The sequence below is a fragment of the Mesoplodon bidens genome (genome assembly GCF_964165515.1).
Source record: "Mesoplodon bidens genome assembly, chromosome: 15".
Lineage (NCBI taxonomy): Eukaryota > Metazoa > Chordata > Mammalia > Artiodactyla > Ziphiidae > Mesoplodon > Mesoplodon bidens.
Genome location: NC_138171.1, coordinates 3,952,170 through 3,974,771, shown reverse-complemented (window position 1 = coordinate 3,974,771; position 22,602 = coordinate 3,952,170). Strand labels below are relative to the sequence as shown.

Here is a 22,602-nt window from a genome sequence, read left to right as displayed (position 1 = left end):
TTGTGCCAAAAATGCCTCCAGGACAGTCAGCTTTTCTGGGGCCACATGGCACCGGCCGTTCCACTTCCATCTGGTATCCGTGGGCGGAGGAAGGAAAGGAGAGGATAATAACATGGAATAAACTTGCCTCTTGAGGAGAGAAGGACCATCTGCATCCTGCACGCCTGGAGTGTGGCGCTGGGGGTCATGACCGGTCCTTAGACTGCCCTGGCTCACTTACTACCCCACCCGAACTTCCTGGGCCCCTACTAGGCGCCGGGCACTGGGGTTATAGCTGAACACAAGGTGGAGAATGTCATTGGCTTAGGAGCCTGGCTGGTTTGCTAAGCTTGCAGGGAGAAGTCCTCAAACGAGACCCCTGGGCTGTCTGTCCACACGAAGCTTCTTTGTGGACCCCCTGCGGACCCAGCCTCTGGTGTACACTTAACACTCAATTAAATAACAGCTGGAGACAGGGACTTCCCTGGCGGTCCAGTGGTTAAGACTCTGCACTTCCACTGCAGGGGTCGTGGGTTCGATCCCTGGTTAGGGAACTAAGATCCTGCATGCTGCATGGAAAAAAAACAGCTGGAGAGAGTGGTTGGCTGGGACGGTCTTGGTTTATGCCTCCTGTTGTGTTCCATCCATGTGTGTCCTGCTTTGGGTGATAAAGTTATATCGTCACCCTAGAAGCAGCTTAGAGATACGAGAGGGGCCTCTGGAGTCAGGCTGCCCGAGGCCATCATCCCCTCTCTCTGACAGCTAACAGAATGGCTTGTGGCTCCGAGCCTCAGTGTACCCATTTGTAAAATGGATATAATAACAGTCTCCACCTCATAGATTTACTATGGGGGTAAAATATGATAGCACTCAGCCCAGAACAAGTAGTGACTAACTTTTGCTCCATAGTAATTATTGTATTACTTATACAATATAAATTATTATGAGGGGCTTCCCTGGTGGCGCAGTGGTTGGGAGTCCGCCTGCTGATGCAGGGGATGCGGGTTCGTGCCCCGGTCCGGGAGGATCCCACATGCCGCGGAGCGGCTGGGCCCGTGAACCATGGCCGCTGAGCCTGTGCGTCCGGAGCCTGTGCTCCACAACAGTGAGAGGCCCACGTACAGCAAAGAAAAAAAAAATTATTATGAAATTTCTACTGAAAGTCACTCCTGCTGGCACAGCATGTTAATCAGAGTGGGTAGACAGTTTCAAAACATAGATATTACTTCACATGGATTGTAACATGCTATCAATAAACTGTGTATTATGTGTGTTTACTTATGTTTCCAGACGTCATGGCCACCGTATGGTCACACAGAATTTTCCTCTCAACCCTAGGTATCAGGGCTGATGATTAACTTTATTTTCCAGATGTGGAAACTGAGGCTCAGAGGGGCTGAGTGGCTTGTGCTGCTGACAGGCACAGGCCTCTGGAAGTCAAACCTCAGGGGTTGTTCTGGAGGCTGCCGGCTGGGGCTGCCCGTCCCTGGGACGCCCGTCTCGTGGGGCGTTGGGCTGGGTCTTTTGATGACCGGCCCGTCCCAGGTCCTGGCCCCTCCGACTGCTGGTGGCCTCCCCTGGCCTGGTCCTCGGTCACTCCAGCCCTGCTCTTCCTGCACCTTTGGGTCTCTCTAGGGCTTCTTGGTTCTGGATACACTGCCTCTTCTCACAGGCAGCATGAGGTGAATTAACCCAACTGAACGTGGGCTGGTACATGATGGAACAAGCCCCGTCTCCATGGCCTGGCCCACCCTCTTGAGCCCCAGGCTTTGGAGGATCACTGGTGGCCCCAGGGAGGAGGGGAGTCACCTCGGGCCCCCCAGGCTGTCGTGTGGGCGTGGTCATCACTGACCCCCTCGCTGGGTTTTCGCCTTCCAGATGAGATGGACCAAACCCCCGCGGTGCGCTCTGAATATCTTCTCTCAGGGATTCGAACTCCCCCCGTGAGGAGAAACAGCAAACTGGCCACCCTGGGCAGAATCTTCAAACCCTGGAAATGGAGGAAAAAGAAAAATGAAAAATTGAAGCAGACAACGTCCGGTGAGCACCAGGGAGAGGGGGCCTGGCGTCACCGTCACCACGCTTTCTGTTGCTGGTGTTGGGAGGGGCAGGCTGTGCTCTGTGGCCTCTGACGGCTGGGAGCTGTTCAACTGCCTGCGGGTCCCCTCTCTTCGCCGGCCCTTCCAGGTCCCTGGCGGGGTGGGGGCGGGGGCGGGGAGGCAGCTCCAGGTCCCACCCGAAGCCCACTCACGCCCAGCCCCTAAGGGGCACACACGTCACCCTCAACCTAGTTAAAAATGCAGACTCAAGGTCAGTGCAAGGCCAGGCTGGAGCTGAGGCCTGGCTTGTAACCATCTCTCCTCCCTGACTACACCGGAGTGGGGAGCACCCAGCCGTCCTGCACCTGGACCCTCACTTTGACAACCCCGGGGCCTGGGTCCCACCGTCCCCAAGAGCCCCATGGGGGATTCACTCAGAGGGTCGGGGCCTCAGTTTGGCCTCGATACCGACGCTCACCGGTTCCTAAGCTCCTCCTGAAGAGGCTTCTCCTACCTGGGCAGCCCCGTCCGGATGCCCTCCTCCCCCTAAAGGACCCCAGAGCTCCCCTCACTCACCTTCAGCTCTGTGGGAAGCTGGGTTACGAGAGGCTGGACCGCTGCCCCCGCCCCCTCGAACTCCAAGCCAGGAACTCTGGCCATGAGACTGACCCAGGGGATGCACGTGGTGACGACAACACAACTGGCCATAAGAGTAAAAGCGACACAGCACGTTTCTAACGACTAAATGCTCAGAAGCCCCCGTATCACAGCGCTCCTGCCCGTGTCAGGGACGGGAAGCAGGATCAGTTGGGCAGCCGCTCCCAGGGCCAGGCAGCAGCGGGTTGTGGGCTTGGGCTTGGAGCCCTGGCAGCCGGGCTCGGGTCTGGTTCCTGGGCGACAGGGTGCCTTCGGTGAAACGGAGGTCGGTGCCCTGAGAAGTGGACCCCAGGGGACACAGCGTCTCGGCTCCCGCAGGCCCGTTAGCTGCTGCTGGAGACAGTTAGCGAGGGAGCTGCCCACGCGGAGTGAGTCCGGGGCCTCGGGGACCCGCCTGGTAAGTGCCCGTCTTGGGCTGTTCCCTCTGGCGGTCCCTGTGGTCCCAGCCTTGAAGTGGCGCAGACTCCCGGGCTCAGAGGATGGCAGAGGCAAAGCCAGTGGCGGGGGGCAGGGGGGACTCCTAACAGCAGCAGGGGGTACTTCCACCCACACTTTTTACGCAATTTACAAACTTATTTTTGTAACTACCCAAGAGGTTGATGGACAGATTCTCCTCGTCAAGGATGAAAGCAGAACAAACGTCGATATTCGACGAACCTTGTGTGGCTCCTGTGTGCCAGGCACAAAGTAGACAGGGAGACCCAGACCCTGCCCGCTTAGAGCTTTCCGCCAACTGGGGGGTCAGGCGACAGACAAGCACGTGTGACAGTCACGACCTTGGCGGGGCTGAGGAGGAGGTGGGGCTGGGCGTTGCCCTGGGCTGAGTGGCCTGAGAAGACCCAGGTGAGGAGGTGACACTGAGCTGAGATGTCATCGGCCCCCTGGAGGAAAGCAAGGAAGAGCATCGCAGCTGGGGGAACAGCTGTGCAAACGCACCGAGTTGGGAAAGCCTCGCCTGGGCATCAGTGAAAGGCTTAGGGGGCCAGAGCAGGGTGACCTCTGTGACCTTGGGGAGCCCCTGATGCTCTCTGGGCCGTGGGGTTGGAGGGTGAGCTGCGTGCCCTCGGGACCCTGTGTCCCTGGCCCACTTGGCACTGGGCTGCGGGGAGCAACCTGTGAGTTTTTCAGGATGCTGTGCGGGCCCTGCCGGGGGACTGAGGGTCTCCAGGTTAAGACCTGCAGCATCCCTGCCTTCGGGCAGGCATCCCCGTTGGGCCCTTTATCAAGCATTTGGAATTCTGCAGATAGCTCTGCATTTCATTTATTTAGCTAAACCATTCTTTGCCCCCAAAGTGTGGGATGTTATTTATTTCAGCCTATCCAATCCCTGTTTTCACAGGCATCCTTGGTTAGGATGAGATGAAGTAAAAATAAAGATGATTTAGAGAGAGGAAAAAAAAAAACAATATAGATAGCGGTTTGGGCAGAGTGGGGACTGGGTGACACCATGAAGGTGGCTCTCGGAAGCCTGAAGTCTGGGAAGTGGCATCTGAGCCCGTACCTGCTCTGGGAGGGGGTCGGGTGGCTTGGGCCGTGGGGACAGGTGTCCTGAGTTGCAGACAGCAGCCCCTGCCAACTGCCTCTTCAGGACATTGGGAGGACTCACAAGTCAGTGCATCTGAGCAGGATGCCACCAATGCTGCCACCCAGCACTGGTCAGACAGCGGGGTCCCTCCGTCTGGAGATCTTCACCCTCGTCCTGCTCACTTCTTGTTTTTGGACTGGGCGGCAGTCTCTTTGCTTGCACCTCCCAAAGCCAGAGTTCCGTTTCTCAGTTTTATCCACACTGCTGGCACCTGGAAATTGGATTGGAAAGTGGACTCAGAAAGGAAATTATGTTCCCTTTGCCCCCAGATGTCTTTTCCCTGGTACGTTTGGGTTTTCTGTATTCATCCCTCAGCGTAAACACCCTCAGGGAAGCAGCCGGGTTTCCCCAGACACCCTGCCCCTGTGCCCTCTGGTTCTGGTCGATGCCACTCGCCCAGATGTTTGTCATCTGTCCCAAAGCTCTGGCTCTCAGGCAGAGTCCATGCCTGCCTTGCTCCCCTGTGCTTGGCACACAGTAGGTGCTCAGTGAATATTTTTTAATAAATAACTTCATGGTCATTGCCTGTTTGTCATTGGCCACTAGACTTTAAGCTCTGCTACTCGAGCAGCTGTTTCGTTCCCACATGGGGCAGGGCATTCATACGTGTGGGTGACCCAGGGCCCTTTGTGATCCAGGCTTATAGCCGGTACTTTGTCCATATCTTTTAAAGAGAGGGTCTGAGGGGTGACATGGGTTCGTGTTTGGAAATTGGATTCTACTGCAGGCAAATCGTTTTCTGGACAGTTAGGGAGAAGGAGAGCTGAGTGAGACCGGCCCCTGGGAGGGGAAAGGCAGGGGCAGGGGGCCAGTCGCTGGAGGGTTTGCCCTGGGATGAGGGGGCCGGAAGGGCTGTTCCAAAGGAGGAATTGACGAGGTTCCTTCCGCACGTTGGGCTCGGTGGAGGGGGATCGGGGCCTGGCCGCCTCCTTCCTGTTCGATTGGCACATTCTTTTTTTTTTAAAGCTACTATTTCTTTCTTTCTTTTTATTTTAAAGGAACATTATTTATTTATTGGCTGCATTGGGTCTTCGTTGTCTGCACATGGGGTTTCTCTAGTTGCAGTGAGCAGGGGCTACTCTTCATTGCGGTACGCGGTCTTCTCATTGCCGCAGCTTCTCTTGCTGTGGAGCACGGGCTCTAGGCGTCGGGCTTCAGTAGTTGTGGCTCGCGGGCTCTAGAGCGCAGGCTCAGTAGTTGTGGCGCACGGGCTTAGTTGCTCCGCGGCATGTGGGATCTTCCTGGACCAGGGCTCGAGACCGTGTCCCCTGCCTTGGCAGGCTGATTCTTAAGGGAAGTCCCTACTGGCACATTCTTTGAAAGCATGAACCTGGGGCTCATCGGAGGAGCCTCTGGTGGGACAGTTGGGCAGAAGACTGGTCTGTGAACAGACAAAAGGGTGGTCAGGATGTATTTAGCAGGTGAAAATAGAACCACAGAAAAGCACCCCAGGGTATTTGGGGGACAAGGTCCTGGGCTGGAAAATGAAGGCGGAGTCGGCGGAGGGTGGGAATGGGAGCCTGGAGAGGGTGGTACACGGGGCGTCACTTCTCAGATGAGCCACGGAAGCCACTGCCTTAAACAGTGCTCACCGTCCCTCCCTTCTGCCCTGCTCAGCACATTGCTTAGGGGGGAGCTCGGGTTCCTGAACCACGCCCCCACCTGGGGGCCCCTAACCCACGGTCACCTGCCGCCTCTCTGCTGTCTTCCTACACTGGAGGTGGCACTGGCTGGGCTCGGGCGGGGCCCTGCGGCGCTCTGCCCGTGACTCACCTGGATGTCTGTGTTGTGTGCAGCCTTGGAGAAGAAGATGGCCAGCAGGCAAGGTCGGGAGGACCTCATCAAGAAGGGGCTCCTGGAGATGATGGAGCAGGGTAAGTGGGCCACCCCGGGCCGGGCAGGGCTGGGCCCAGGAACGCTGAGCTGGGGGTCTCACGGGGGTCCAGTGAGCCCATCAGGGTGGAGTGGAAGTCGGAGGAGTCTGGTATCCAGCTGTGGCTCCTGGACCTTAGTGAGGCCTCCGTGGGTCCAGTTAGGACCCACGGCTCAGCCCCTGGGCCTCTGAGGACCCATCAGTGAGTCTAAGAGTCGGCTGCTCATGGGGCGTGGAGCTGAGTGCAGCCACCTGCCCTGGGGATAAGGGATTGCTTCCCGCCCGAGCTGGGTGTGGGTGAAGCTAGTGGCTATAGTCCTGATTGCCCCAAAGTGGTAGCAGTGGCTTTTGTTTTTTCATATTCATAGTTTAATCCTGGATTTGGGTGAGTTATTTGCTCCCCATGACCACCTAGTGTTACAGCCGCCGTTTATTAAGGGTTGATTGTATGCTGGGTGCCCTGCTGGGCGTTCTACTCGCCTTCAACCTTTTGTCCTCACAGCATCCTTGGGACTGGGTGTGGTGTTATCCCCCGCCTCCAGGTGAGGAATGGGAGGGTCTGGGAGGTAACTGCCCTGCGTCACGCAGCTGGAGGGCCCGGATGCTGTTCAGACTGTGGTCCAGAAACCTTCATCACTGTGGTGTCTGCAAAGCCACCTTTGTTTGCATCTTTGAGAAACACCAGGTTTTATCACTAGCACAATTAATTTAAGAATTCTTGAGTTCCCCCATCTTCCTCCCTTGGTGATGGCATGAGGCACAGGACTTGGGTCCTGACGCTAAACTTCGGTGCTTTCTAGTTCTCTGAGACCCTAAAGCTTGGCAGGGGTGGTGGGGTCTCAGAAAACCTCACTGCTCCCTGCAGGTCTCTCTCGAGCTGGACCAAGCTCTTGCCTCCTGATTGAAAGAACCTGGCCTCACAGAGCCAATTCTGTGAATTGCCAATTCTGTGAATTCATGATTGAAAGAACCTGGCCTCACAGAGCCAATTCTGTGAATTCACATGAATAAATGGCATTCCTGTCTCCCTTTTAGCCTTAAAATATTATTGGTTTCTTTGTAATTTGGCCCAGGTATCAGGAAGTAGAAAGGGAGCCCATGGAGTCCGTGAATCCAGATTTATAATGTGCTCTGCGTCTGGTAGGGCCCTTGTGGTCATTCCTCTTCTTTAGATGCAAAGGGAAAAGTACTTTGATGTTGATGCTGTTTTCAGGGGAAACATACGTGGGAAATTGCTTAGTGCTAATAATCAAACTTTGCCTGTAAAAAACACTTGGTATCAAGTCCTGTGGCGTTCAGATGTGAAACGCTCCAGTCTGACTCAGATTTGGGAGAATGTCATTGCTGAGATGGAAATCCGGACTGTTTGAATTTGGATGGAACCAAAAAGCTCCAAACTCTGGCATTTTGAATATGTTGCCAACAAAACTTACCTTAACTCTTGGGGCAGGAGGAGGGAAAATGAAAACAATATGAAGGTCTGTTTATCATCTATTTTTTAAAATATTATCACTGATGAAGGAAAACATGGATTTGATTCCCATCAAAGATAAAGTGATAGGTGAATCATTAAAGGGAAAAACTTCCAGGAGAAGTGTGGTTTTTCCTTTCCTAAACTCTGAATCTTTGTAAAATGATTTTGTCTGGTGGCCTCAGTACCGAGAGCCAGCAGCCGAGTTGACGGGGTGAGCGCATGGCTGACGTGCTCAGGGGCCAGCTCTCCTGGCTTCTGTGTTTGGCGGGGAGATCGCACGCCGGCACACCTGCAGTACTGCTTTAGATTGGGGTCAACGAGCCTTTTCTGGAGAGAGTCAGACAGTAGATATTTTAGGCTGTGCGGTCCATACTTACCCCTGCTGTTATCAGGCAAAACCAGCCCCAGACACTACACAAAGTTGTGGGTTTGGCTGGGTGCTGGTAACACTTTATTTAGGGACATTGAAATTTGAATTTCATATAACTTCCATGTGCCATCAAGTATTATTTTTGTTTTGATTTTTTTTCAGCCATTTAAAGAGGTAAAATCCCTTTGTAGCTCGGGGCTCTGTGGAACAGACCGTGGGCTAGATGTGGCCCCCAGGGTGTAGTTTGCCAGCCCTGACTTTAGATCACTCTTTCTCTCTGGCTAAGTGACTGTGGACCAGGAACCGGAGGGGCCTGAAACACGGTCTCTTTGCTCAAGAATTGACAATGCACTCATTGTCACACCATTTTACTGAGCACCTGCTATGGGCCAGGGTCTGTGTTAGCTGCTGAGGATACAAGTGAGCAAAATACCTTTCTCCCAGAACTCACAGTCCAGTGGGGAACAAACATTAGATAATCCCACAAATCAATATAAAATCACAGCTGAGCTGAGTATGGTGAAGAAAAGGCACGTAGCACGTGAAGAACGTGAGTTGGGCCCCTGACCTGGTCCGGGGCTGGGGGAGGTGATGGTGGAGTGGGTCTTATAGCAGTAGGAGTCAACAGGCTGCTTCTCAGAACTTGCTGTAATTAGGGTCACCTGGCGAGCTCTTCAATCAGAGGCGCTGGGGGTGGGACCTAGGCGTCCAGAGTTTATAAGCCTCCCCAGCTGCTTCCAGCGTTGGTGCCGCCAAGGATGAGAAGCAGAGAGCGGTGAGGGGACTGGGGAGCGTCTTCCAGCCCAGTGGAGCAGCCCGAGTGGGACCCCCGTGGGGGAAGGGAGCAGGCACCCCAAGGAGGAGGAGAGAGAAGGTGGGTGCGGGTTAGGGGAGGTGAGAAGCGGGGTGGGTGGGTGTCTGACAGGGCCTTGCCTCCTCCCTGCCTCTCCCTGCAGCATGGACGGAATGGAGAGAATTCGACTCCCCAGCAGGCGGCTGGGTGACCGGCACCTCTGTGGCCGTGGCGCCCCGGGAAGCCATGGGGCAGGGGGGCTGAGTCTGCAGTGAGCCTGCGGGGCTGTTGCTGGGGGGTGCGTGTTAGAAGCAGGGCCGGCGGCGTTGCCCCTGGGAAGGGACCTGGGTCGGGGGGAGGGGGCAGGGGTGTGGGCTCACCACACACTCATCTCCCTTGAACTCTTAACTGTATTACCTCGAATGGACGCCCAGGGGTAAGGGGATATGTGAGAGTGTTTGCCAACAGGCTCCTGGGGTGCATACCTCTCGGAGCGACTGTTTCGGTCCTGCACTTGCTCAGAAAATGCCTTTTCTCACTGGGGTGAAGGCGAGCTCCAGGTCAGCCTCTGTCGGTCCTGAATTTGTCCTGGAGGTGGGACAGCAGGGTTCCTGCTGGGTTGATCCGGGGCCCCGGGAGTTGAGCCGCCCCCCCCCCCACTTCAGAGAGGGCCCCCGGCTTGGATTCAGGAATCATCTTCATTGCCACCACCTGCGCCCAGCTCGGCTGGCCGGCTTTGTAGCCGGGAGCGCCCCCTGTGGTTGGCTGCCCCCTACCCCGCACTGAGCCTGGACTTCACACCCAGGGGGCGCCTGGGGGGCTGAGCGAGCCTCCGACAGTGACCGAGGGCCCCAGAGAGGTCCCCCGCAGGCTGGGACCGTAGACCCTCCCAGAGCTGCCTGCGGTTCTTAGCAGCCTCAGGAACTCACACTTGAACTTCCTCGGCCAGGCCAAACCCAGGAAGGTCCTCTGCCCTGCACAGGTGTGCACACGCGTGCACACGGACACGCCCCTGGGTCAGCCCCCTGGAGTCTGCCCACAAAGCGGTCAGGAGCGAAGCAGTGTGAGCTGGCTGTGGACGGGCCTGCAGAAGAGAGCCTGCACGTCCTGGAAGTGAGCCCGTGTCCAGGGCACGGGTTTGCCCTCCCCGCTCTACGGGGCGGGGGGGGGCGGTTATTTTGTGATACTGTGAACACATGCGTTTTGTTTTGTTTTGCGGTACGCGGGCCTCTCACTGTTGCGGCCTCTCCTGCTGCGGAGCACAGGCTTCGGACGCGTAGGCTCAGTGGCCATGGCTCACGGGCCTAGCCTCTCCGCGGCATGTGGGATCCTCCTGGACTGGGGCACGAACCCATGTCCCCTGCATTGGCAGGCGGACTGTCAACCACGGCACCACCAGAGAAGCCCAACATATGCGTTTTATGAACCCCTCTGACCTATCCTTGGTTCCTGAAGGTCTGGGAACCTGCCGGATCGAGGAAGGACCCTACTAGTATGGTTAGGAGTTGTGTGAGATGCAACCAGGTCTGCATGAGGGACCGGGAGCTGACCTTTTCCTCTCACTCCGTCTTCACAGCTTTGACCAGCGACACATTTGTGACAGGCGAGGGCAGGCTGGTGTCCCAGCCCCTGCACCGGGTCCCTGGCCCACATACGATGAGTGAGGACAGGAGCTGGCGCATTTCTCTGTCCAAACGCCGTGTGTGCCCTGAGCGACTTTACTCCATCCTCCTGAATGTGTCTGCTTGGCTTTGTCTTAATAGTTTAAAGGCTTTCATTCTCTGTCACTGGATATAAGGGGAGGTGGCTGTTACCGCGGTGCTGTGTTCCGTGACCTGAAAGACACGAGGGTCCCTGTCCTCGGGGCAGTTGGCAGTGACGAGTCAAGTCTGGCTGGTTTTTGTGTGGCAGGAGCGCCAGGGGCTGTGTGTGTGTGTGCGCGTGCATGTGCATGCAGGCGTGCGTGTGCGTGCAGGCGCGTGTGTGCGGGGTGCGTGTTTGCCTGTTTGGGGCACGTCCCCTCTCAGCGTGGCTGCTCTGTGTATAACCCAGCCTCCGGTCCCGGCTCCCCTCTGCCGCCCTCGGAAGCGCCTGGCCGGGAGGGAGCGCCCACAGTATAGTGAGAGGAGTAGGGGACCAGCTGCCCACAGCTCCCCCGCCCTGCCTGCCAGCATTGCTTAGCAACGACCCTGCCGCCCAGGCTATTTTGAGAACTGTGACTTTTCACTGAACAGGATTATGAGCCGGAGCTCTGAGCACAGCCCAGAAAAGTCCTGCAAGTCCGCTAAGCCGTACAAGTAGGTGGAGGAATCCCGGGACTGTGCGTCCGGGTGCAGCCTTTGCTGAGCCCGAGTGGAGGGTGGGGACCTTTGGGCCTCGCAGTTTCAGTGTTCTGACCATTTCATTGATGATGATGATGATGATGGAGATGCCGTTATTATTAACGACAGGGACCGTCACCAGCAGCAAATGACCCGCCCCTTCTAAGATTCTGCGTCACCATCTGTAAAGGGTGGGTGGTAGCCACACCTCCCGGGGCGGGGAGCTGTGACGTTCAGGTGAGATGGTGCCAGCAGAGTGCCGTGCTGTGGCTCTAGCTGTGCACAGCCTGTCAGTGCTGCCTGTCACCTCTGTCACCAGCAGCCAAGGGAGCTGGTAGCAGAGACTGTCACGGCTGTGTTTCAAGCGTGAGTGAACCAGTTGTGAGGGAGGGTCCAAGAAGCTGTAGTTTTGAGCTTGGTGACATCGTAACTGTCCACTGGGTGACTTCTCTTGGCTTGTGTCTTGGTCTTTTCCTGGGTGGAGGCTGGTTGGCTGCTGGTCAGATCTGGCCCCAGGTCTGTTTTCGTAAAGCCCCTTGAACTAAGAATGGTTTTAAACTTAAAGGACTTATGTGGGGGGGAAAAAAAAAAACAACAACAAAGGTGAATATGGAGCATGGATATTGTGGCATGTGGCCCAAAAAGTCTAAAATACAAATACTGCCCATCTGCTTCTTGCTAGGGAAGGGTAGTCGGTCCCTGGTCTAGACCCACCCCCCAGGCCAGGTGACATGGCTGCATAGATGGCATCTTCTGAGACCCAAGTCTCCAGACTTCTGGCCATTCTGCTCTCCCTGCGAGGGGACGTGCAGCAGACGGAAGATGGTGAACAGTGATTACAAGTGTACGTCCTCCGCAGGGTCACGCCGCAGGCCTGGCCCGAATCCTGGGCGCGGGGAGGGCCCTGTTGATACCACGTGGGCCGAGTGGCCAGACCATCACCCTTGTCATCGTCCTCTTCCTCCCTTTGTGAGCAGCAGTGAGGGTAATTACAAGCACACGTGGTGTTTGCTTCATGCCAGATGCGTTATAGACATTCACTCACTGAATTCTCACTCTGACTCTGCGAAGCCAGGAGTATTAGCCCCATTTTAGAGAAGAGGAAATTGAGGCCTGGAGACATTTGCTTCCTGGGCACAAGAAACCCCATGTGCCGTGGGGTGGGATGGGTAGAGAGGGTGACCTTATACCTTTTGTCCCACCTGGGCACTTCGGGGAGTGGAAGGGACACTGCTACCTGACAGCAGAGAGGAACCAGGACTGACTTAAGCAACGGACCCCTGGCTCTGAAGTAAATCTCTCCTCCTCCTCCTCCCCGCTGCCTCCAAGCAAGGCTGGTGCTCCCACACCACTGCCTCCCAGCTGTGGGGACGTGTGCAGCTTATGCTGGCACGCTGCACTGCGGTGGCCTGGATGAACTGGCCATGGGCCCTAGGGTTGAGCCGGGGGCTTTGTGGGTGCTGCATGCACTGGGCTGTGAGCTGCGTCTCCGAAGGCTGAGTATGATCGGCTGGCTGAGCCTCCCTGCCTGGACCTGCCACTCTGTGGTTGTGTGATCTGGACCCATTATTATGCTCTTGAGCGCCCAGCCCCTCAGCACTAAGATATGACCCAAGGTGATCAACCAGTCAAAGGCCAGACCCTCAAAGGCTCCAGCCACTGAGCCCCAGCAAGGGGAGTGCCAGGTCCTCCTTTCAGCCCTCTTAAGAGCCTGGAGTCCTCCGTACTGGGATGGCCACCTGCCTAGACCAAGGACTCACCGATTCCCGCCTCAGCCCTTGGCTGTGCCTCTATTGGACTGGAAGTGCCACGTGTGGGCAGCTGTGTGGCCACCCGCAGTTTGAGCCCCCTGGGGGGTAAAGATTATCTTGTTAATCTCCGCCTTTCCAGCACTGGCACAATGCTAGATCCAACAGACGAGAAGCATTTGTGTGATGGGGAACTAGTGGTAGGATGGTGGGTGCTGAGGTGAAAGGTAATTTGTAGCCTCGATAGTAGCAACCCAGCACCTCCGGGATGGACAGCAGTTAGGGTTTGTCATCACCTGTCTGGGTGGCCTTGGCTGGCAGGATGGGGGCGCCTTGGCTCTGTTCCCCGCCCCCCGCCATCTCTCATCCCCAGCAGGCTGGCTGGGCCTGTCCTCAGGGTGAGGTCCGGGTACGGGAGAGATGCGCAGGAATGTGCAGGTACTTTTAAAGCCGCTGCTGCATCAAACTTGCTCACTTCCCATTGGCCAAAGCAAGCCCCAAGGCAGAGGCCAAGGGTCGGGGGCACCACAAAGGCGAGAACATGGGTGGGGGGCATTGTCCAGTCTCCCACGGGTGTCAAAGTAAGAGTGCACAGGCTGGAAGTGGTGCAGCCAGAGGCCAGCGGGTGTTGTGACGCTCAGTGCTCCCTTAGGAAGGCTCTGGAAAGGGATTTCCAGGGTGTGCGAGAGCGTGCAGGGTACCACACCAGGCCTGGGATAGCGTACTTCCTGGGAGGTCACTTCGCGTGTGAATGAAAGCAGGGAGGAAGGGAGCCAGGCTCAGCTGACAGCGGAATTTCCTTGCAGACGCTGAGAGCAAAGCGTGCAGCCCCGACGGAGATCCCCGAGTTGCACAGAGTGAACCTTCCACGCCCAAGCAGGAGCCGCTGACCTTGGAGAAAGCCCAGCTGGGGAGCCCTTTGGCCACTGGGACGGACCAGGCTTCCCTGGATGAGACGCTGTCCTCGGACACCCCTTCAGACGATGCAGGTATTGATTGGACGCCGGGTTTGAGCTGCTCCCAGGAGGCCATCCGCCTGGGTGGTGACTGAGGTCCCCAGCCCGAGCTGGGCTGTGGCCGTGGTAGAAGACCATCCTCAGAGGTGCAGCCGTGCCCAGGGCTCTGAGCCCTGCCACGCTCCACCATGTGGTTGAGTTTAAATGTTTGCTGGAGCATGTTTCTCCAGCATCTTCCTAAGTCTGTCAGAGTCGTGGATGAAGGTGCTTCCAGATGGTCACAGGTCCCTTACCATGCACCTTCCTCCCGGGGTGTCTTTGCTTGTTCCCTCTGAACTTCTGAGCGGGAAAATTCTCTCCCAAGAAGCTAATGTCTGGGAGCATCTTAGCTACCCCAAGGCAGTGGGGCGGGATGGAGAAAAGGATGGCCTGTATCGGGTTATCTGCAGGGTGGGAGGAGCTCAGGGCAGCGTCTGCCACGTTGAATGATTCTTGGTAGGAGCTGTGGTGCTTGTGGTTCTTGTGGTTTAAGTTGAATAGACCAGGGCAGTTGTCAGGTATGGGGGAGGGGAGGAGAGAGGGAGTGAGGGAGGGATGGCGAGGAAGAAAAGCACGAACCCGCCACAGAAACTGTGTGCTGTGAGGTCTCTACCCCCTGCTCACTCCGACCTGTTAGCAGTGTTTTCATAGAAACCTTCCAGGCAACCTGGCCGTCAAGCAGGAGGCCTGCTCCCTTGTAGAACTGCAGCCATAAACATTGCCAGGCCCGGCGTGGCGGCTGCGACGTGTCCTGGGTCCCCACAGTGTTGGGCTGAGAAATGCAGGCGTGTGCACGGGCCTCTCTGGCCGGGCCTTTCTGGCTGGCTGTTTGGTTTCAGAGCCGGGGGTTGAGGGGGCACCTGTGCTCCGCTGCTGCTTCCGCAGACGCCACTCATACCTGCCCTTTCCCCTGCTGCCCCGTCCACGGCATCCCTCTGGCCTTCGTGGGCACCTGCTGAGAGATGTGCCCTACTCTCCCTGGGGATGGCTGTCCCCCTCCGGTTTCACCCCAGCTTGGAGACATGATAGGAGTTTGGGGTCTGGAGGGCTGTGGCCCTTGGGACAGTCCTGGTCTCTCCTGCAGAGACCCTTTTGTCACCACTGTGTCCCCGTGCCCCCCACCATCTGACTTCAGTCGGGCCAGTGGTTGGCGGTATTCTGATGGCCAGCTGAAGCGCTGCCTTCCGCCTGGAGTCCTAGCAGCCCAGCACTGCCCTTGACCGTGGAGCCTCCCTTCTGCAGGCCGCTGCACCCCGCCTCCCACTGGCGCCCCTCCCTGGCAGACTTTCTGCTCCCGTCAGCGCCCCCTCTAACCTCAGGTGCTTTCTGTCCACGCTCTTGATTTGGAGATGGATTCTTGAGACCAGAGTTGGTTTGTTGAGATCACAAATCTGTATTAAGGACTTTTCTCCTGGTGAGACGTGCTGTTGGGTCTGGGGTTGTGATGATAATGTGCCTGGGTCTCTCCTCCCAGGTGGCTGTGGCCAGGTGAGCAAACCTGGTGACCCCTGGCGCTGAGTCCATGCAGTGGGTGCTCTGGAGACTAGGGCAGCCCAGCTTGGGTAGAGGGATGAGTAGAAGTTGTCCGGCCAGAGAGGGAGGGAGAGAGCGTCCTGGCGGGAAGAGGGACCCTTGCAAGGACTGAGAACAGGGTCGGCTGCTTTCTCTGTAAAGGGCCGGCTGTAAATCTCATTGGCTTTGTGGCTAGGAAGGTCTCACCTCTGCCAGGTGAGGATGTGCAAAGGAAAAGGAATGGCTGGGTGGCAGCAAGCTTTATTTGCAAACAACCCACGGGCTGGATTTTGGTTGCTGTGGCTGGCCTGGGAGTAGGAAAGACCACTGGACTTTGGCAGAGCTGTAGGTAGACGTGGTCAGAGCCGGGATAGGATGGAGAGAGAGAGGGCTGCCGAGGGCAGCCGTTCCCCGAGGGCGGTTGGTTGGAGCCACAGTGGGGTTTGCACTGTAGGAGAAGCCCTGGGCCTCTGGTCAGTGTGTAGTCTGTGGTGATGGGATGCAGCTCCATCCCTCACCGGGGCTCTTCCTTCGCTCTGGCCCCGGAGAGGTCCTGAGCCCCTGGGGTAGGAGAGATGATGTTATCTGGGTGGCACATGTAAACAACTTGAAAACATTTTAGTAGTAATGTTAATTTTCATTAACTAGAGCAAGTGGTGTGGGTTTCTCATTCAGGGTAGTGATAGTTTCTTAATAAATAAATTGGAATTAAAAGCATGGTTTCACTTAAAAGTAAAATATAGCAGACAAAAATATGGAAAAGTACAGGGCCATGTCCAATCTCCAAAGCAGGGCCGATTCATTCCTTTGGGGTGTGGTTAGTGTATTAGCAGCTACTGACCTTTATCATAATGCTGATGACAACAAGAGCCAAGCTCGGCCGCTTGTGTGCAGGACGCTGTTCTAAGTGCTGTTGCGTATATTGGCTCATGTAACCCCCAGGTGATTGATGGGGGCTCCATGAGCCACCTGGAAACACCCCCAGCTGATTGATGCGGTTGCCCCCTTTACTCATGATGGAAAGGAGGTACCCAGGTTAAGTAACTCATCCAAGGGTATAGAATTAGGGAATTGAGAGCAACGCCTTCGACATCAGGTTGACCTCACCAAGCTGTGTGACCATGGACAAGTCACTCAACCTCTCTGAACCTGTGTCATCAACTATAAATGGGGATAATGTTGCACTTCTCAGCGTTGCTAGAATTAAACCACTTAGCTCAGTCGTCACTCATGCTGAGCGCTCAGAAAGTGTTTGCTGCTGCTCCCAGGGATTGTCCTCCTCTTTATCATCATCATCACTTTTGTCATTGTCATGGAAAAGCAGCCCTTGGAGGGAGGGTGATGCATTAAAGCCTGGTATCGGGTTGCCTGCAAATGCCCCACAGAGGCCCTGCTGTCTAAAAGCACGTGTGGGTGGGGATGTGGGTGCACCTGCACTTTGCTATTGAGTAGGGGATCCCCCCCAATCCCCGCCGGAGTCTCTTGCAGCCCTGGAATCCTCCACCAGGGCTGCGGCTCCTGGTCTCTACTGAGAGGACTGGCCTTGAGCAAAGCCCCTTCAGTGAGGGAGTGGATCGTAATCTAACTCAGACACGTTAAACTCATTTCTTCGAACATTTTTGAAGAAACAAACATTTTTAAGCCTAGGCTTAAAAGTCAGGAGCATTCGTGAAAAATCCGCATGTGCAGCTAGCTGCTTTTCAACAATCAAAGTCCGCGCCCACTGGGCCCGTGTTCCCACGCAGCTGCGGCCTCTGGGAGCTGAGAAGAGGTCATCTCCTTTGCGGGGTGGGGGGGGTGCTCACCTCTCAGCTCCTGCTTGGCCCCTTGGGTGTATGAGTTTGTGATTCCTTCCAGGAAGGTGAAGAGCCTGGTCTTGGGAATCAACCCCTGTGCTGCGCTGGGGGCAATGCCTCTCCTTGGCCAGGTGGTGACACCTGGATTGGGGCTGCTGCTTCTATGTGCCCCAAACCGTGGGGTAGGGCTGGGGGCATGGAGGTTATATCCAATGATCGCAGATATCTCAGGAAGGAAACACTGTCAAAGATTCTGACCGTGATTTTCTTTGATCCTCAGTTTGGGTTTAGTGATTTGGGTTGACTTCGGACTGTTGTGTCGGACTTTTGTGTTTGGGGTGATTCCTGGTTTTGTTTGGATCATGCTGTGTCAGCCACAGAGCATCCCCTAAAAAAAGCCCAGGAGAACCCCTTGTTTCAATGTTACGTGGGACAGGATCCCGTTCAGTGTTTCTGTCGTGCAGGGGCTGAGCTCTGGTGTGCCCAAGAGTACACTAATTAAAAGGAAAAGTGGCACTCAGCCTGTTCTGTGTGTGCTATATTATCTTAGCCCCATTTTTTGTTTTTGCTTTTAGATTAGAAAGCAGTGGCCCGGAGAGGTTAAGTCACTTGCCCGAGGCTACAGAGCACATAAGTGGTAAAGCTGGGGGTTGATCCGCAGACGTGCTGTTAACTATAACACTCTGTAGCCCAAACTAGGGCCAAGCTTTGCTCTGCTTCTGAAATACGGGTTGTTTCTGCAGTCTAGAAGAGGGTTGGCAAATTGCAGGCTACAGGTCAGACCCAGCCCGTCTTTGTCTATACGACTAGCTCGTGTGCTGGCACTGTGAACCCGGGTACCAGGCAGAGATGGCCCCCTCCCTGTACCTGCCTCCCAGCTGGTGGCCGTACTTCATCGATGTCCAGGGCCTGTGCTGGTCCCACTGACACCTGGGACTCAGCTTTTGGCAACCGCTGGGCCCTGAGGTGTGGAACCTCTTTCCAGGAGTTGGCCAGTCTCTTTGCCCAGGGCCAGCTGTCCAAGCCGAGACGGAGAACATGCCGGGTGTCACTGGGGTTCTGTAAAACTGACCATGGCAGCTGTCCCCCCAGCCCTCTGGGTCCCTCCTCTCAGGCTGGTCTCTCTCGGTCTCAGAATGTCTCCAGTGGGTGATAACTGGGTATAAAGCAAGCCCACCACCCAGCAGCACGCCCCAGGCAAAAGGGCCTTGGCTGGGAGCTCAGTGGGTGAGAAGCGACCTCTGCTGGTCAGGGCCGGACAGGGACAACCCCGAGGGAGGGATTCCAAATGCGGGGAACGTGCAAAAGCTGATGTCGGCTTCTACATTAAAAAAAAATTTTTTTTTGATATAACACTTGAGACTTTTTTTTTTTTGCGGTACGCGGGCCTCTCACTGCTGTGGCCTCTCCTGTTGCGGAGCACAGGCTCCGGACGCGCAGGCTCAGCGGCCATGGCTCACGGGCCCAGCTGCTCCGCGGCATGTGGGATCCTCCCAGACCGGGGCACGAACCCGCGTCCCCTGCATCGGCAGGCGGACTCTCAACCACTGCGCCACCAGGGAAGCCCCAACACTTGAGACTTTAACAGATGTTAACGTTTCAGTTTTGACAAGATTCTGAAATACAGTGGTAGCTGCACACTCACATGAGGTGCGCAGGAAGATGTAGGTTGGCAAAGGAGACGCTGAGACACCAGGTTCCTAGACCGAGGATCCCTCAGACAGGTCAGGGTGTGAGGGGGTCAGTGTGTGATGAGTTTTGAGGAGAGACATCGGAGGAGGGTGTTTGGGGTGCGTTCCTGGTGTGTCGGGTCCCGGGGCCCGCAGAGCAGAGGGTGGGGAACCCACTGCCTCTTGGGCTGGTGGCGGGGGGGAGCCTCCCTGGGGCTGTTAGAATCTTACTCTGCGACCTCTCTGGTTGAAGGGCTGTGACCACTGACTCACTCCCAGAAATCCAGAGCTGCCCTGTCCACTAGCTGCATGGCTATTTAAATGAATTAAAACCAAAGAAAATAAAAAATCCATCTCCCCCATTGCACCGGCCACTTGTCAGCTCACTGTAGCAGACAAGGAGGCGTTTCTGTCATCTGAGAAAGGTCTACTGGGTGGCAGTGAGGGTGAGGGGTGGCCACACGCTCACTTGGGTGCGCAGCCAGGGGAGTTTGCTGTTCGGGTCGCCCAGCCCTTCCAGAGTTTTCTGCACCAACAGAGACCTTATAACCTGCAAAGCCAAAGCCCTTTACAGAAAAAGCTTGCTGACCCTCATTTAGAGAATGGGTTTGGGGTGCCATGGGTGGAAGGGAAGGAGCTTGAAGGTCATTGCTGAGGTTCAGGCAGAGGCTGTGGCAGCTGACACTGGGAGGACGATATTTCCGAGAAATATGTTGGAAGTAGAGTGCCCAGGATGTATTCATGAATTAGATACGAGGGGTGGGTATGAGATGGAGAGGACAGGAGAGGGATTGAGCATTGTGTCCAGTCTGGCTGGACAGCTTGGGGGGTGGGGGGAGCGTGTGCTGAGTCTGGTGAAGGTGGGACCCTGTGTTGGTCAGTGCCATGTCCACAGCTCCTAGGAGGGTACCTGGGCCCCATAACTGTTCAAGGACACTTGTGGCATGGATGGATGGATGAGTGAGTGAGTGAGAGAGAAGAGGGACTGGGGAGGGGTTTCTCCTGGGAAATCAAGAGATGGGTTTGCACGTGATTCATTTTGACTCTTTGACCTCCAGATGGAGGTGTCAGTGTGGCCGATAATGGATGAGTCTGGAGCTCTGAGAAAGGGTCAAGGGGGTTGACAGAGCTGAGATGGATTTGAAGCCAGAGGACTGGAGGAGAGAAGTCGATGAGAGGGTGGGTTAAGGGTGAAGAAGACCAAGGGCTGGGTCCTGGGGCAGCCCAGGGGGAGCCTGAGAGGGGCTGAGCAGCTGCAGCCAGAGCGGCTGAGCCAGAGGGGACGAGGTGTCCAGAAGCCGCAGAGGAGGGTACAGGGATAGATATGGGCGGACTGTGCTGAGACTGAGCCAAGGGGACCTGCGCTGGCCAACGCGGGTGTGGGGACCTGACCCAGGGCCGTCTCCTTGTTAACCCTTGTCTCGGCAGCCCTCCCAAGGGGACCCACGGAGCCCAGTTCAAACACGCCCACCTTGTCCAGACTCCCAGGTCCGTGCAGGGAGACCAAGGCCCAGAGGGAGCAATTGGCCGGTCGGGGTTTCCATAATAGCAGGACCCAGGAGGGTATGTCACAGCTGTGGGTCTCACCACAGGCCTCCCTCACCAAGAGACACCACAGAGCATCCCCTTAGGAATCTAAGTAGTATCTGCCTCAAGCAGGGGCTCTCAGCCATGGGCATCCTCCCCTCCAGGGGGCACTGGGCAGTGTCTGAAGGTAGTTTTGGTTGCTACTCTGGCCTCTGGCAGATAGAGCCCAGGGCTGCTGCTAAGCATTTTACAGGCAAAGAATCATCTGGCCCCAAATGTCAGTACTGCCAAAGTTGAGAACCCCTGACCTAGAATGAGAGGAAAACGCATCCATGTTCCAAAATAATGCTTTGATCCCTGGCAGCATAGCCCATGACTGTCCAAAGTGCTGAAGAGCTTCAGACATCCCCTTCACGACCTCATGCAAGTCTCCCTCCCTTGTAGTGGGCAGGAGAGGGTGTTTTATACAGATGTTTGTACAGATGAGGAAACTGAGGCTCAGAGAGGTGGAGACCAAGGTTGCTCCTCTGGAAATGAGTCAGTCACAACAGAGGCAAAGGATGGATCAGGGAGACTGGTGTGGTGAGCTTGAGGTCAGGTGAGCCATTCCTGTGCCACTTGTCTCCCCCGAAACCATGGCATTGGGAGCATGCTGGATGCCTAGAGGACAGAAACCAAGCCTGGACCGAGTATGCAAGCTCACTCTGGCCCCTCAGCCGGTGCTTCCGGCCGCAAGCTTGACCACTGAGGGCCCGGGAGCATGGCCTCCCCAGGATCAGGGTCCACTGCCCTGCTCTGATTCACACAAGCCAGGAGACCCAGTGCCCACATGGAGAAAAGGGACCTTTCCACACTCACCTATGGCTTAGCGAGGAAAGCACACAACTGTTTTTACCTAGAAGCACAAAATGTTTATTTTAAGGTTATTTTTGCTTATTAACTTATTAACTAAAACAATCAGAATTGTAGACTCTTAGAAGCTACAGGTCACAGTTCATGGGACATAGCAATAGTCTTGAAGTCTAGGAATCTTTAAAAAAAAAACGCCTATGAAGAAATAATACTTTTGAGGACAGTTTTATTATTATCATTGTCAATAATAATAATAAAATAAAACCATAGTGTTTTCACGTGGGTATCCGTGCAGGGCATAAGGTAAAGAGCATTGTGTAGTGGCTGTTCTCAGCTCAGACTAACCTCATGGTACAAACCTGACTCTGTCTTCTGCAGTGGGTGGGAAGGAGACACTTCTTTTCTCAGATCTTGCTTATCAGGATTTGGGAGGGCCACAGCCCTTCTAAGGCAAAGACTGCATTTCCATGAGCTTCATAGGGAAAAGGCCTGGCCTGAGAGGTCTTCAGCTGCCAACAGGGATGCCAAAAGAACAGAAATGGTGATAAGCAATGGGATGCCTGGGACATGCAGTGGTCCTTTCTAGAGGTTCACTGAAGCTTTGTGAGGGCGGTGATCAAGCCTGCCTCGGTCAGCACCACGGACAGTGCCACCTCCAGATGCGTTCTCTGGCTGATGGATGAATCCCACACGGTGACTTTGGGGCCAGCTCGGTCAGGCTGTTCCCAGAGGGTGTTAGGATCTTCCCCCTTAGGTGGTTGCAAAGATGACATTAGACGATGTGGGGCGGGGCACCCGGGGTGTGTGCTCTGAGCGGGCAGGGGGCCTGGGGTCCCGGGGTGGGGATGGGAGGCTGCTTCTCTTCTTGTGTCAGGGACGAAGGAAGGGTGTGTCGGGGATGGTAGGTTTGGGTTTGAGCTCCCCCTGTTCCCCCCAGCCCCTGGTCTGATGGGCTCATTTTCCCCTGTAAAGCTGGAGGTGAGGCTGCACAGGAGGAGGGCGTGAGAAGCTGCAGGTAGGAGAGAGACAGAGGAGGTCTGAAGCAGAGTGACCACCTGCTGGGCCAGAGCCAAGGGCCCTGAGGGTGGTGGTCCTGAGACGGCCAGGACTGGGGCTTCTGTGTCGCCATCTGTCTTCCACAGCACTCCACAGGGACAGGAGCCGGCAGACGGAGGCTTCATCCAGAGATGCGGTGTTCCCAGTTAGCTAAATGCAAAGGAGGGGCGGCAGAGAGCTTGGGGGGTGTTGGTGAGATGGCTCTTGAGTGATGGATGGTGGAACTCGAGCTGGAGAAAGAGAGACGGGGAAGGAGAGGTTGACGGGTTGGGAGAAAGCCCAGGGGTGGACGGGCCAGGGGAGGGGGGAGCAGTGCTTCGGGAGGGGGAGAAGCCCGAGCCAGCAGCTAGAAGGA

General features: G+C 55.9%; 1 protein-coding gene across 1 annotated transcript in view; it reads left to right on the top strand.

Moving 5' to 3' along the window:
• The window catches only part of PHACTR3 (phosphatase and actin regulator 3), a gene marked incomplete at its 5' end in the record, with an annotated part of 222,487 nt that overhangs the window by 126,825 nt on the left and 73,060 nt on the right, over window positions 1-22,602 (top strand). Inside the window, 3 exons of the mRNA XM_081255887.1 lie at window positions 1,858-2,019; window positions 6,057-6,134; window positions 13,646-13,828. Coding sequence (XP_081112013.1) covers window positions 1,858-2,019; window positions 6,057-6,134; window positions 13,646-13,828 — 423 coding nt within the window. The remainder of the gene's footprint in view (window positions 1-1,857; window positions 2,020-6,056; window positions 6,135-13,645; window positions 13,829-22,602) is intronic.